The following is a 15,447-nucleotide window of genomic DNA, read 5'->3' on the forward strand; positions in this document are numbered from 1 at the left end:
CCCTATCACTGGTTAAATGCTCCTTCACACGCCTGGAAAAATGCCGGACCGTTTCACCGACGTAACCGGCATTACAGCTCGCACATGTAAACTTGTAAACTACACTTGAACGGAGCGCGTAATGGCGGACAGTGCACTCAAAGTAAACAGCCTTTGGATAAAAATCAAAGCTCAAAGTTTTTTTTTAACAGGGAGGTGTTGGGCAAACACACTTTTAAAATCTAAACAAAAAAAAGGAAGCGATTTTTTGATCCTGGTACCGCTTTAACGATTGGAAGCCGCACGGAGAATGGAGATGGAAAATATCGCCAGCAGCTCAGGCTACCAAAGCCCCAACTCTTCTGCTGTTTCTTCAATCTTGTGGCTACATGAGCAAAATTCTGTACGGATTTCGCGGAACTGAAAATTTGAAACGGCTGTTTATGGGAACTAGAAGTTTCTCGGTTCAAGAAGGCATGTGGCCTGGGCTCTATTTCGGATTTATTGTCATACGTTGGTTGAGTTCGTTGGTTCTCTACTCTCATTGCTCCGAGGCGGTTTGATCCCCTAGCTTCAGTTTTCCCCTCTCATCAAAGGCCAACTATTGACTTGATTAATAAGCACTTAATGTCTGGCACCAAGAGAAACAGTGAGTTTTGTTTCCCCGAGACCCTCAAAATTCCCCGAGGCTAAGCCGAGGGAAACATTGAGGTCGAGGGGAAACAAAACTCACTGTTTCCCGAGGGGCCAGTCATTAAGTGTTTTGTTATACCTTCCAACTCAAAATAGAACAATACACAGATAAAAATTATTTGCTTGACGTCGGCTGGCGTACAGATTTGCCGCCGTTTCAAAGGTACACGACCTGATCACGTGTGAGTCGAAAGTTCAAGTTGTTGTTGCCCTAGGGCGTCATTAAGTTTTGTTCATGAAGTTTTGACCAATGACACGTGACACGTTCTCCTCCAATCAGAAAACGTATTTGAGTTGGGAGGTATAGCAAATCTGATCTAATTTCATGTGATCAGTCTTTCCAATTGGTAGAGCAATAGACCTCTTTAGCTTGTACATTTTGTTTTCCCATTTTAGACCATGTGATGTTACTCTAGGGAAAACGTTTTTTCAAATGTCGTCTTATGCACGTGAATATGTACGTACAACTTTTGAAAAACAAAAGGAAAATTCCCTTGAGAACATCACGTGGTCTGAAATGGGAAAACAAAACGTACAAGCTAAAGAGGTGTATTGCAATTATGATCAACTAAAGAGGTTTAAGATTTTACTTTGAGTGATCACCATTACTGTTTTTACTGTTATTATTAGTATTTTAACATCTAGAGCGGTTTTCAATTGTGTCGTAAAACAAATACCAAAGTAATTACTTCGACCAATCACAGCAGCTGCAAGCAGCGCAATGAACCAATCCAAATTCGTAGCAATTCTATGTAACTTGCTCAAAACGCGGGCAAGTCGAGATTGGTTTTGGTTTTGTTGATAAAATGGTGCGAGATTTTTAAGCCAATCGCTAGGCGTTGCAATTGCAATCGCGCAATTACTTTTGACAGTCATTTGATAACAGTTCTATCGCCAGTTAATGATGCTATTCTGGGTTCAAATGAGTTGTGTCTAAGCTGGGATCAGGCCCAAATGAACGTCGCTCTCATGTCCTGTTATGTCAGCGCTCGCTACAACCCCTCGCGTATAAAAAATGGCGCCTGCTAGCGGGTTAGTCTGGTCCACAGTTGTACACTGCCAATGACGTCAGGTATACCTAACTTTTCTTGCCATGTCCTTGCCTCGTTCCATATGGTTTCCAATTCGTTTAACCTCAAATGCCAGTTATTGGTATCTATTTAGTTTCTCATCTCTCCACAATGCTCTGGTCTGCTGGTACTACTATATCTACAAAGATCCATTATTTGTTCTTCTTCGGCAGCAGAGTTATGTCAGGTCTATTATTATTATTATTATTATTATTATTATTATTATTATTATTTTGTACAAAGATTTCGGCTTCTTGAATACAAGAAATAACGAGGACATTAACTGCGAAATGACTAGCCAGTAGCAAACAGCTCACCTTGATCTCTCGTCAAGCCGTTTTCGTTTTCTGAGATCATCTACATTTGTGATGGCTCCGTGCCAAGTATTGTCACCTTTAGGCAATCAATTTTTCGAGTCACATTTGGAAATCAATCTAAAACAAACCACGTATGAGAAAACATTGAGTCAAAGACGTATTACCAGTTTATCCGTCCCCCGTGTTATGGTAATAAACTCGGAATATTGTCATTTCACCATTTCATTATCTTCGCGTTTCTCAAATCACAGGCATCCCAAGTTCACGGAAAGTAAGTCGTATTTTTGTGGTCACGTACCCTGAACTTGAGTGGCCTGTAGTCAAATCGGCTGGACCACGTGACGGAAACCATAGGGTACTGGGACTAGAGATTAGGGAAGTCTAAAAAAGTACATTTATCAGGAATAAAGCTCCCTTCCTTGACAATGAGAAACGAGAAAACAAAAACAAAAGTTTTGGCTGCAGATAGCTCGTTGCTTTATCCATAATAAAATCGCTTATCTTTCGGAATAATGCAGGATAAGAGAGAAGATTTCAACCACTATTTTGCCACAGATAAAACACTGATCATTCTGAAATTTGCGGGTTTTTAACAGACGATCAATACGAATTAGTCAATGAAAGTTCTCAAGTTCATTTTTTGACTGCTCGGTTGCAGCTATGTGGCAAGTTTTAAAAACAAAGGAACAGCTGAGAATCCAATGTTTTTCATGGTTTTGTATCCCTGTCGTCTTCCGGTAGCCGGAAACGCGAATGTCAGTGAATCAATGAATCTGTAAAGGACAAAAAAAATCTGAATGTCCCTTCTGTACACCAAAACAATAAACAGGAGGTCTGTTTCATTGTTAAGACCTTGCTAAAACGTTGAACAATTTTAAAAATCCACGAATTCATTTTGCACAGCTTGAAGTTCAAAGCAGTAATTGCTTACACACGAAGCGGAAGATGTAACGCAGATTGATGTCATCGAAAACAACCCGTTGGAAAATGCAATAGAGAAATTTCGTTAATGAATACTGCTATTTCCTTTATTTATCTCTTACAACTCAGCGCCAGTACTGTTAGTAGTTACAACAGAACACTGACATCTTTAAGGCACAGTTTTCCTCTTTGTTACTGTTCTGATAAGGCACCAGAAAAAATAGCCCGAAAAATAATGCATAAAAAGTCAAAAAATACGCTGACCTTAAGAGTAGTTTTCTTTAAAATAATTAATGTTATTTTGTGTTTTATTCTCAAAATAGATTCACAAACCGAGTTGTTGATAGCCTGGATTGTCATCATTTTGCTTCGTTCAATGCAAAAACGTGAAAAATCAGTCATCTAAGGCATTATCATGTCGGTGTCCTTTGCCATTTGTCTCGACTTCGACGTGCTTTTCATTCTTGAGAAATTCAATTGAATGTGTTTTCTTTTCATCGTGTTCAAGCAACTTGTGTTTTGAAATCGTAGACGCGAGAAATTGATGAATAGGCATATTACGTCACACTGACCAATCCCTGCCATGCGAAAATGGCTGATGGCCGAGTGTCAGAAAATCATTGTACGGTCGTTTTATGTATGCACGCTAGCAGGTACTCGGATCTGCGGACAACTTAAAATAGGCAACAGCTACGGCAAATGTTCGTCCTGTGGGTTCCTCCGGTGCCCTATATTTGTTGTCTTTTCTTTTTTCTGTTTGACTATTTTTTAGGAAATATTTTGGAAGAAAAATTAATTAATTAAGGACATGTTGCACGGCACGCAATTTGCGAGTTTCACCAATCAATTTTCAATAATCACTTAACTGTTTGTCATCGATTTTGTGAGTGCAGTATGAAGGGAAGTAACCGAACAATGCGACGAGCTAAGGTAAGCCGAATCTTATCATGACAATTTGAATATTCAATGCACTTTTATCCTCTGCAAGTGTAAATGGAATTTACGAAAATTGTGTAATCCTGAATCGTTGCCATTCAATATAAATTGAATCCTAATATGTTAGTTTGTCATTTAATTTTTTGTGGATTCTTCAGAAATGATCGACACTACCTCAGTTGTTGTGTGGCTTTTAAAGCGTTGTGTTTGTCTGGAGTAATGATATCTTGACATAGGCAATGTTGGAAGGTATTTTATCTGCGTTGTTTGGGGTGAATTATATGTCGACTAGTTACGCCGACTGCAGTCAAATAGTTTCAAATGTAATTCACTCAAGCCTTATTCAGATAATTATCCGATGATTTCAAACTCGTTCGTTCGATTCTTGAAAATGTTCATATTTTCTTTGCTAGTAATTTATTTAAGGGAAGGAAGTCATTGAGCTGTAAAAAGATCTTTCGTGTGGCTAGTTTTACAGCGTGATTCTTTAGTAACGAACTAGACACAGTGATTTTATGCAGAGAAAACTTACCTAATTATCATTATGGAAACGACATCTAAAATTCAAGTTCCCTTAGAGAGTCCTCGGTCATAATATTTCTGTACTTGGCAAAAAAATTGTGCTTTTGCGCTCAAGAAAAACTCAAGATGTCTAAAATAGCGGGTTTTTTTTTAAAGAAAAGTACCGTGGTAATCGCACAGAAAGAGTTTGCTTGTGTCTCTTTAGCGACAGACGGCGTGGATGGAATGGCATCACGATTTACATATATCGGGCTCAACTTTGCAAATTATTCTTCGTGTTTAATGTTGCTGGAGAAATTTTGGTTTTTTGATGAAGGTAATCTAACCAGCGTAAGAAAGAATTCTGAACTGACGTTTGAAGCGTTAGCCCTTTGTCAGAGCGAGCCCTTAGCTCAGTCAATAGTCCTGAAAGTCTGAAGTCCTAACTAACTTAGCCCTTCGTCATGTCGCTCTGTTTTTTAATCCGAGTTTTAATATTTCGAAAGAAGGTTGGTTTGTTTTTGTTTCATACCCACTGCTACATAGCATCATTTACAGAATCACCCCAAGTTACGGTGAAATGAATGAATAAATGAGTGGTTTGCGTTCGGAATTTCTGTTATGCTTCATAATCGTCGCTCATACTACTGAGCTTTTGGGCTAGTTCGTCACTTTGATAAAAAGATCCATCTCCTTTCTAGCCTAGCCTAATTAGTGCAAACAAACTTGTAATTGAAGTTCATCTTGTTCCCTTCTTTTCTGCATGTTAATGACGCGAAATAAAACCCCGTTTACACGACAAGTTTTCCTTGTCAAGGAAAAAATTGACCATTTGTCCTTGACAAGGAAAAGCCGGCGAGCATCAGTGCTAGCTTTCTTGTTAAGGAAAAATTGTTAAAGATGAAATTTGTTCGTGTAAAAGGACGCCAAAGAAAATGTGGCTATTAAGGAATATTGATAAGACAAGCGTTGCTGCAGGGGCACACGCTAAACCTGTCAAGGGAAACTTGTTGATCGTCTACACGAGCAATGATTCCTTTCAAGGAAAACTTGTTGATCATTCGTACGAGCAATGATAATTGTTAAGGAAAACTTGCTCGTGTAAACGGGGCTTAATTAAAAGAAATACTGATGTAGCAGAGATGATTTTCATTCACTGATTTATCCTGAAATAGGAATGAACTTTCTCGGGCTACTATTGATAAAAAGCGAGCGTGGAGGAGATCGGGAAGTGAGAAGGAAAGACCTGTCTTGGTGATGTGACACTTGCAAATGAATGATGAGTGATGCTCATTTCAGGGCATAACCACGTCGCAGCAACCAATCCGAGCAACCTGGATTATTAGCATGTGATATTAATAGATGTGTGATAAAAAAAACCTAACGGCCTTCATGGATATAGGTAGACTGTATTAAATTCAACCGGAACTTAAAAAGGTTTAATGAACGAAACAATGCTTAGGAAAAGATGGACCCCAACGCTGCCGGGATCTGGCCCAGTTTCGACGTTTTCATTGCAAGCGAAATGGACGCTTGTTTCAAACGTGTTCAGAAATCACATCTTTGTCTTACCAGTAGAGAACTTTTCGCTTGACGCGGTGATTTCTGAAGCTATAACCTTGTGCGTCCCTTTTTCTCTTCGCACTTCTATCATGTCTGCAGGGATATACCCTCTCATCGAGTCCTTCACGGGAACAAATGTGTCCCACAAATTGACCTGCTCCCAATAGGCCTTTTGCAACTAACGATCACATGGTACAAAATCCGCCATGCTGGAGGGCAAGCTCATTATTATTCTCCCACTGGGACATTAAAACAAAGAGATCTGAACCAGTCAACCTTGACTTGCCTTTGTTTTAATGTCCCAGTGGGAGAATAATAATGAGCTTGCTCTCCAGCATGGCGGATTTTGTACCATGTGATCGTTAGTTGCAAAAGGCCTATTGATTGGCTTCATAGCTCATTTGGTAGATCATTGCACCGGCATCGCAGAGGTTATGGGTTCGAATCCAGTCGAAGCCTCCTGAATTTTTTTGGTGTTTACAAGAGACAGTTGTAAAAGCTGTTCACAGAAGTGCGAGGATCACGTTCTCTCTTTCCTCTATAACGCGTACTTCAAATACACATTCATTTCATATCCTCACAGTAAGACTAAGAAGAGCGTGGAATGGAGGCTGATTCAAATGTAGACCGGAAGACCTGAGACAGCAATGACCAGAACCAAGGTTGCTGACCAGCGGTTTTCGTTAAAACAATGGTGTTCTGGGGGTGCTCAGTCTCGCGGGCTCAGAAAACCTGGTTGTGGTCATTGTTATATAATTAAGGTTTTTCATGTAGACCAGCCTGCATTCCGAGCTCGTTCCAGTCCATGCTTGTTCCATGCATTCCTTCCTCTCAGAGCCTCAACAACGAAGTCTGCATTTAAAAAAGTTTCATCGATTCCTCAGTCATCTATTTAGAAGTTCGTTTTATTTAGTGTTGATCTGTCAACTTGCTTCCTTAATGTCTTAATTAATGCGCACTCTGTTGCTGACAAAGTGTGACAGAATCATGAATTATTTAATTAAAACTAAAACAGCGTTGGACGGGATGTCTTCTTAGAGGAGTTTTTGTGTCGTACAGCTGTTTGTCAATTCTAAAAATCACGCGATTGGTTTTCGTGAATTTATTTTCTGGCAAAAAAAAATTATTACACAAACTAAACCGGTTTAACTAAACATGGATACAACTAAACAAATTATTCAACAATTAGACCCGTATCCCGCAAGGGCTACGAGTCAATAGCCCATGAGGCGAAGCCGATTGGGCTATTGACCCGTGGCCCTTGAGGGCCCTTGAAGGCCTAGTCGGACAGAAAAGGCAATAATAAAGTTAGCAAATGCAAATTGAAGAAATATTCATTTGGGAATAAAACGAAAAGAATGCGTCACGCTTTTCGCTACTCGAGGTCTACATACTACTAATAGTCCTCTAGTAGTGTAGCCAATCAAAATGCAGGATTTGCATTAGTCCACTAGTTGGGTGGTACTAATTAAACAATAGAGTTATTGTTCACTACTAAATTTTCATCCGTGCGCCAGCTCAAAAATCATGTTGAATTATTTTCAACTTTATTAGACGAAAGCCGTGTCAGCCAATGTAAAATTTGAAAAAGAAAACAAACAAAAACCCTCTTAATACAATTTCGATTCTTTATTTTCCAGAAGGCCGCTTGTTTACAGAGGCATTTTCAGCGGACGACTACTATCCATCCGGGTATTTCCCTCGGACGGGCACTATTTAAACAAGAGTGTTTCTGTCGAGGAACTATCGGCTGATAGTTGCCCCGCGGAAATTTTATGTTCTTAAAACAACTAGGTGCCCGTGAAGCGACGCTTCGAGGGCAAATATGCTCGTTTTATTAACATCTCGTTTCCTAGGGGCAACTATCAGACCGATAGTTCCGAGACATAAACACTCTATTGTCTTTATTGTTCACTACTAAATTTTCTTCCGCGCGCCAGCTCAAAAATCATGTTGAATTATTTTCAACTTTATTAGACGAAAGCCGTGTCGGCCAATGTAAAATTTGAAAAAGAAAACAAACAAAAACCCTCTTAATACAATTTCGATTGTTTATTTTCCAGAAGGCCGCTTGTTTACAGAGGTATTTTCAGCGGACGACTACTATCCATCCGGGTATTTTCCTCGGACGGGCACTGTGGGCTGATAGTGTCTCTCCGCGGACGAACACTATCGCGTCACGTGATCAATTTAAACCAATAAGAATCGGAGAAAATTTAGTGGTGAACTATAATGAATATTAGGCATAGGAGAGGGAACGAGAATTGTCGTTGCAAAAATGTGTTTGTGGCCAAACCCAGTGTAACACTATGAGATATGTTCTCGGAGATTATGAGGTGCGGCTGGCACATTTAGTTCGACTATGGAACAAATTTGCGAACATTTGCTGATGCATTTCCTTAAGGTAGATTGACGCTTTCCGTTCGAAAGGTAAAACCAGTCGTAGTTGTCCACCAAATGTGACAGGATGAATTACCACATATCTAAAACACAACGAAATGAGCGTTACCTCTTATCAGGAATATTAGGTAAACAGTGTGTGGTACCCTTCCGTAAGTATTTGGTTCACTGATGTTTTCGATCATGTTTCCAAAGACAAGAGAAGTACTTCTGATATTATGAATTTTTTTCCAAACGATTTCCAGATGTAAGAAGTAGTCCTAGTCCTAACCGGAACGATCACTTGTTGTTAGGAGGCGCTCGTCCCCAGTCTCCCCTTTCAGCAGTGGGCCTTAAATCTATCATCCCTGGAGCTCCCTCAATTGATTTGTTTCAAGCATACACTAGACAATACAGGGTCAGCTCAGAACGGAAGTACTGACTTCTTATTCGTAGGAAATTTTTCGCCACCCGACCGTTTGTGTGATTTCAGTGTTCAGTAATAATTAATAACACTCTCTCTTTTTGTTCAACAGAGAAATTCGAGTGCTTCAGTAGCAAAGATGTTCCAAGCCATTAACGACGGAGACGTCAGTGCTCTCCAGGAGATACTAAAGGAACAGAATTCAAACCTAAACAGCTCCAGAACGGTAATGTACCGCTTGTTTATGATACGTCAAACCTTACTTGAACAACTAATTTTTTTCTCCCAGTTTATTTACCAAAGGGACATTTTTTCTCCAGTTTAATGGTTTGTCTTTTAAAACTAGCATTTAGTTGGTCGTAGATACGATTTTTGTTATCGGACTCCAAGGGAAACGATTTAAACAGGATAAACGGAAGTCTTCTAGCCACTTGATAGTTATCTTCTTTTAAGATTGACTTTGTTTTGAGTGAGATAAGTTTTAGTGTCAGACTTCCGAAACAAGAGGGGTTTTTTTAAATCTTAAGTTTACACGAAAAGCACAATTAGCGAATTTGGCTTGGTCAAATTCAACGCCTCGTGGGTTGTACAGAAATATTTCCTGATGGACGATTAGTGGGAGGTGAATGAGAAGTTTTGTCTTGTGAGGCAAAATTAAAGTGTTAATTCAACACTGTCTTCATCTCTAATAAGTGACGCGGTTTGAAGTATGGCGGGGAAACGATTTGCATTTTGCAAAATAGACGGTAAGCTAGAAACTGTTTAAATTGTTTGTTTCTAAAAACGCCCCGCATCTTCCACTCGAAATATTGAATCAAGTGAATTTGGCAGACGCTTCTTGTCAAATATGCATGGCCATTGTTCCGAGAACTTCAAACGTTAGGGCAAATGTAGGTTTTCTTATACACTGCAAAAATAGCGGTTGCATTGGAAGGGAATATGTAGAACTAATGTTAGATCTAGCACACATTAACGATTGTCACTCTTCATTGAGTTTAAGTGTGGCGCTTTCATTAATTTCCGTTCAGGTGGATTCATTTGTCAATTTGTGAGTTTCAATTAAGAAATTTTTATTTTCCCTGTAGCATTTCCATTAACTCTTCTTTGGTAAAGCCCAAGTATTTATTTCTTTAACCATCCCGTCTACGTTTGGCTCGGATCTCCATGACAACAAAATCGAAGGAACTTTTCAAAAAGCTCGTTTTACTTTATTGTTTTGGTAATAAAATGCGGCTGTGTTAAAATGTCTCTGCATCGGCTCTGTGAATAATTGGCACAAGTTCCTTTTTAGTCTGGCTCTCAATTGAACGACGTTAATTGCTTAAGCAGAGTACAAGAAGATCATTGTTAACGACTTGTCCAATTATCACTTACCAGCTAATATCGATTATTGAATACAAACCATATTGACAAAAACATCGCGGAAAAACAAATTGAAGAAGCGAAAAGAACCGACAAAGCTATCAAGCTTTTACAAATGCGACGTTTTGGCTAATTACACGGTTTTATGGTGCAACTCTTAAGTAACCGTTAGAAAATTAATAAATCTGTTATTTTTGGCTTTGTTGCGGGCCAATAATGGTTTTCAACGCAGTTAAAGTTAACACGCGGAAGCATACAAGAGGTAATTAAACGCGACAGTTTTTTGACAAAAAAAACTAATAGCGGTAACTGTCGGATTTTTAATCAGAATTTAACACATCCTATTGGCTCTGAAAGCGTTGGTTTGTTTTTTTCCATGACTAAGCAATCCGCAATTATTCCACGTACACTGCATTTGGAAAACGTTTAATAAAATTTCCTTTTTTCCAAGTCAAAACTGAAAAAGTAGAATTCTGTGCTCTTAATTTGGGATTTTATTTAAAATAAAGCCCTCAACCCTTTCATTCCAACGATTGAAAGTTTCATTCTCCCAACTAGTACCATAGAGTTCTTTGTTGGATAGTCATGAGAATCGAATTTGGTGTTATTTCAAGATCATATATGTTACACGGATTATAATATTCATTGTTAATACCTGTCTGACTGACATTTTATTGAAATTGTAAGGAGAATTTACATACCGATCACTACTGCGAGTCAAAGGGTTAAGTAAATCTTTCTTGTTTCCATTGCTTCGCTCTAAACGAAAAAACGAAAAATCCCTTTGAAAAAACATACCGCTAGAAAAGCGAAATTGCCACTTTAAATGCTACGTCAATCATCCCACTCATATGCTCCCTCAAAGTTATTGCTCTTAAGAAATAATTTTGAAAGGCTCTTTAAAATTACCCCCTTGAAGGCTCGGTGAAAGTAGAGCTTTTTAGGAATCTTCAAGTGCCTATAATCTTAAATTTCTTGATGCAAAAATATCAATGTTGATTGCCAACGGGAAGTTGTTTGATTTTGTTACAAAATCGATTGAGGGTCCTTAACCCGGCCCGTGACTGATTTAAGGCTAAGAAGTTTATGCGTGCCCCCTTATCTGAAACTTCACAATAAACAACAAAACAAAACAAAACATAAAGGGCAACTGTAACTGTTTCTCCCTGTAGACACTCAAGGAAAGCCGCGGTTTAGGTATATTTTGAACTCGATGGTATCTCCGACGTTCGATTGACTGCCGTATTCCGGAATAGGAATACATGGAATTAAATCCTTCGTTTTTACGCACTGATTCACATTAAGGGTGCGTTCGATTGACCGTATTCCGGAATAGGAATACATGGAATAGAAGTTAGAAACCCTTCGTTTTTACGGAGATTCCCATTAAAACCGCCAAACACCTGCTAAAATGCTATTTTAAACATATCTTTATTATCCTTGTTGCTATACCGTTTTATATCATCACTCTTGACTACGTATTCGTATTCCGGAATAGGGTCAAAGGAACGCACCCTAAAATTGTCAAACACCTGCTAATATGGTATTTGAAACATATCTTTATTATCCTTGTTGCTTCAAAACACCAGACATACCGTTTTAAATCATCACTCCACGTATTCTTATTCTGGAATAGGGTCAATCGAACGCACCCCAAGAGATAGAATCCTCCACAAAATTATTGAGACAGTTTTAATAGCTCGTCCATACATAAAGAACTATTTTTTTTCACCAGGATTTTTATGATGACCCAGCTCTCACTCAGCCCAAAACAATTTTGAGACACGGCTGGGTTTTTTGCGCCTCTTCCCCAACTTCATTGTGCTGAGTAGGTCGGAGGGAGGCAGTATTGTCCGTTGTCATCTCAAGTGATATTGCACATTTTCGAAAGAAAGGGAAAATTCTGAGCCTTTTTAAAATGTTTCGTTTTTAAAGGGGCACTTTCATGCTAAATTTGTTGTTTTTAGCTCCAAACGAGGTAAAAATATAAATTAGTACTTTATCTCACACGTACAACTACAACGTTCCTGACAACCCACTGACAAGATATGTAATATATTTATTGCACAAAGAGCTATTTGTATTTAATTTTTGGCGACTTTCTGCGGAAAGTTTCAATCCATGAAAATAACAAAGAATAGCTTTAGTGCACTTGGCAACAAAACTACGCTATTTTTTTTGGTCTTGATTGATGTCAAGACGTATTTTAGTGTTTTGAAGTTTGACTGAAATAGCGTGACACTGGACGATTGGAATATCAAAGCTCACATACATTATTAAAGTAATGTTTGACGCGTAACTGGTGTTTATCCCAGTTTCTTATTACGTTTGGAAAAAAAAACTTGCCATTCAGCGTTTTAAGTGCTTTGTGCAGTTTTGAAACTGCCTATTCTGTCAACAGACAGCTTTGAGTTTTCTGGATAAGGAAAATTTGACAAACAATTGTTACTTGTGTACGAACAAGTACACTTGTTGATGTTGATATAAATAAAAATTTCCGACATTGTATAGAGAAGTTCCATGGTAATTTTAAAATAATTTCTGTGTAAAAAAATGTTACTTCGTTTAAACCTTGTGGAATTCATTTGTACTGATAGGTTCATTGTTGGGAAGGCAACTCTCTACCCTTTCGGACGAGGAACCGTTTGACTTTTTTTCCTTTTCGCGTTTAAGTTTCAAAAGAAGAGAGATTTAACTAAAAGCTGCTCTTATGAAGCAACACATTACTGATAAAGTAGTCCAGTTTTGCTGGATTCCTCAGTCAATGTTTTGTGTTGGTTGTTGGTTCGTCTATATTTAATACGCATAGCATCTTCCCTATTGTAAAATTGTTCATCTTCTCTTGTTTTTAGTCCTGGAACCTTGAAACTAGTATTCGGTTGCGTTTGCCCTTTCTTTTTTGTAATAGTTCACTGCAAAATATTTTTGGTGACCTTCTTGGATCCTGTATAAAATAATTGAAAAAAACCCAGCGTTGTGAACGCGGAAGTGAACGACATTTACTAGTCTTGGCTTGCTTGAGAGTGTATTGTGAATTATGCCACGAAGAATGCAGTAAATGATGTAGACAGGTACCAACTTGGGAAAGCACTTGAAACTCCAAACGCTAGATCGTCTCAAGTAAAAAAAAAAAAAAGCAAGACGCATGCCCCCAGACCCCGAGATCCCCCGACCCCCCTTGGTAGCTTGCGCCTTTGGCGTTCGTAAGGCGGCTTGTGGCGCCAAAAATGTCACGTCCGGTGCTTTCAGAAATATATCCGCTACTTTACTAAACCGCCCAAAACCCTGATACCAGTCGTATGTGAATTGTATTGATACTGAGTTTCAAATCTCGGTCTTGCCATTTTCCCATCCTTGATTTTGGGGGTTTACAAATTTCCCATCTATTTTGTCCAAGATGGGAGCTTTCCCCCCCCCCCCCCCCCCTCCACTTTCGAACGTACTCCGCAGCCCCTGTGAATGTCTTTACTTGTCCCGAATTCAACTCTCCAACTCTTTGTAAATTACCACTGCTGTCAGCCTTGCTATATTTGAATTATGGTTTTGGGTTTCAAATCATTGTGGTGTAAATTACCACTGCTGTCAGCCTTGCTACATTCGAATTATGGTTTTGGGTTTCAAATCATTGAGGTGGTAAAGTGCATTTCTCTTGTATAAACACATAAAGCATTTATATATTCCATTGTCTAAGTGGTTCGGGTTAAGACGTTGCTATACTATGCACGCTGATGACATGATCAAACCGAAGAAATGCTTCATGAAAGAAAAAATTTTCGCCAGTGACTTCGGCAGTTTGCATTCAAAAATCGGAAAGAACTTCGGCAAAAAGAGAACCAATTTTTTTAATAAAGGCAACGAGGTGGTTTCAATGTCAAATTTTACCATTACAGAGAGCAAGGACGTGGCCTGGCCCGATATAATTATGGTTTTTACACGCGGCAAAAATTAGACAAAGAATAGCGCATAGCCCTTATGTGAGTTATCAGCGCTTTTTCCACATAAACGAGGCTCAGGGGTCATTTTGTATCGAATTGACCCTTAAGCCTCTTTTGCATGTAGTTTTAGCCAAAAGAAAATGTGCATGCGGGCTCAACTCCAATAAGGTCTATTGAGAATCCCTTTAAATTTATTCCCCGCTAATTTTCTCATTTGATGATGTAGAGCGAGCTGGCATACCATGCATGGAAACCCACCGCAACCTAATGCGGTATTTTTTCTCGTTTCTCCCTTAGCAACCACGAGACAGAACTGAGCTAGTGTATTCTTCACCAATCAAAACATTTTTCGTTTCCTCCGGTAAAATTTCGCCTCAGGACGTTGTTAAATACTAGCAGCAAACAAAAAGGAATATATAAGTGATTTAATTCGGGCGGATTAAATTATCTAGATAGAGTTTCGAGAATCGCTTTATCATTTTATCCCTCCCCCAATCCAAAGCATCTGCATGACGGATGTACCGTCGAACTACGTTGTAGCTTTATTTAATGCCTTGAAAGCCATTGCAACTACATCGGGAACTGATGTTTTCCGGTTTCTTCCTTAACTGAACGAAGATGCAAGACGTTGCTATCTCGCAAGAGCAACTTAGTTTTTCGTGTTCCTCGCCTAGTAACGTCAAGACAAAAGCGCCCGACTTGGCCTCCAGGTTCTTTCAAGTGTATACATGACCTATTATGATATCATGGATAAACAACAAAGTTACTTTTTATTCATTATTGCACTGAAATGTGTCCTTACCTTGACAACCTCATTGCACCGCGAAATTTACCCGTTTCCGGATTAGTAATTAGAAGCCAGTACATTTCCACAGTAACAAACAAAAAATGTACATTAATTTACATTTTCCTTCGCTGGAGGTTTGCCTGAAGACATCGTTAAATACCAACAAAGAACTGCTTTACTGTTTCCGGGGACAATCCATGCGTGGCATCTTCATAAACGATACAGTCGAACGAGCTTTACTTGATGTCTTGAAACCCATTCATAGTTTTCCCATTTCTTCAGTGCTTGGCAATGCCGGTGTCGAGATACAAGTGCATGAGTTAACCTCAACGTTTTTCCGATTGCTCAGTTTGCCCATTGCCTTCGTGGCCTGTTATTTTTAGAATCATTGAAAATAAAACGAAGTTCCTGTTAACTGCCCTAAAACATGTCGTTTCCTTGACAGCCAGCCTCATCGCATCGCAACCTCGACCGGAAACGTTTACCGTTTCCTGCCTAGCAACGTTGAGTTAAGTCTTTAGCCTCTTTTATAGCATATTTACACCTAATTGCATCGATAAGCTATTTAAAATCATTGCTA

The 15,447-nt window shown here is 39.0% G+C and overlaps 1 protein-coding gene across 5 annotated transcripts in view; it reads left to right on the top strand.

Moving 5' to 3' along the window:
* The window catches only part of LOC138045496 (serine/threonine-protein phosphatase 6 regulatory ankyrin repeat subunit B-like), a 102,192-nt gene that overhangs the window by 6,416 nt on the left and 80,329 nt on the right, over window positions 1–15,447 (top strand). The window contains exons 1-2 of one of the 5 annotated variants that reach the window (XM_068892022.1): window positions 3,618–3,910; window positions 8,896–9,009. In XM_068892022.1, coding sequence (XP_068748123.1) covers window positions 3,875–3,910; window positions 8,896–9,009 — 150 coding nt within the window. In that variant the 5' untranslated portion in view covers window positions 3,618–3,874. Of the gene's footprint in view, window positions 1–3,617; window positions 3,911–8,749; window positions 8,795–8,895; window positions 9,010–15,447 lie in introns of those variants that run through there. The other 4 variants (XM_068892025.1, XM_068892026.1, XM_068892024.1 and 1 more) reach the window with 4 other exon arrangements.

This window comes from Montipora capricornis, chromosome 4 (assembly GCF_036669925.1).
Source record: "Montipora capricornis isolate CH-2021 chromosome 4, ASM3666992v2, whole genome shotgun sequence".
NCBI classification, from domain to species: domain Eukaryota; kingdom Metazoa; phylum Cnidaria; class Anthozoa; order Scleractinia; family Acroporidae; genus Montipora; species Montipora capricornis.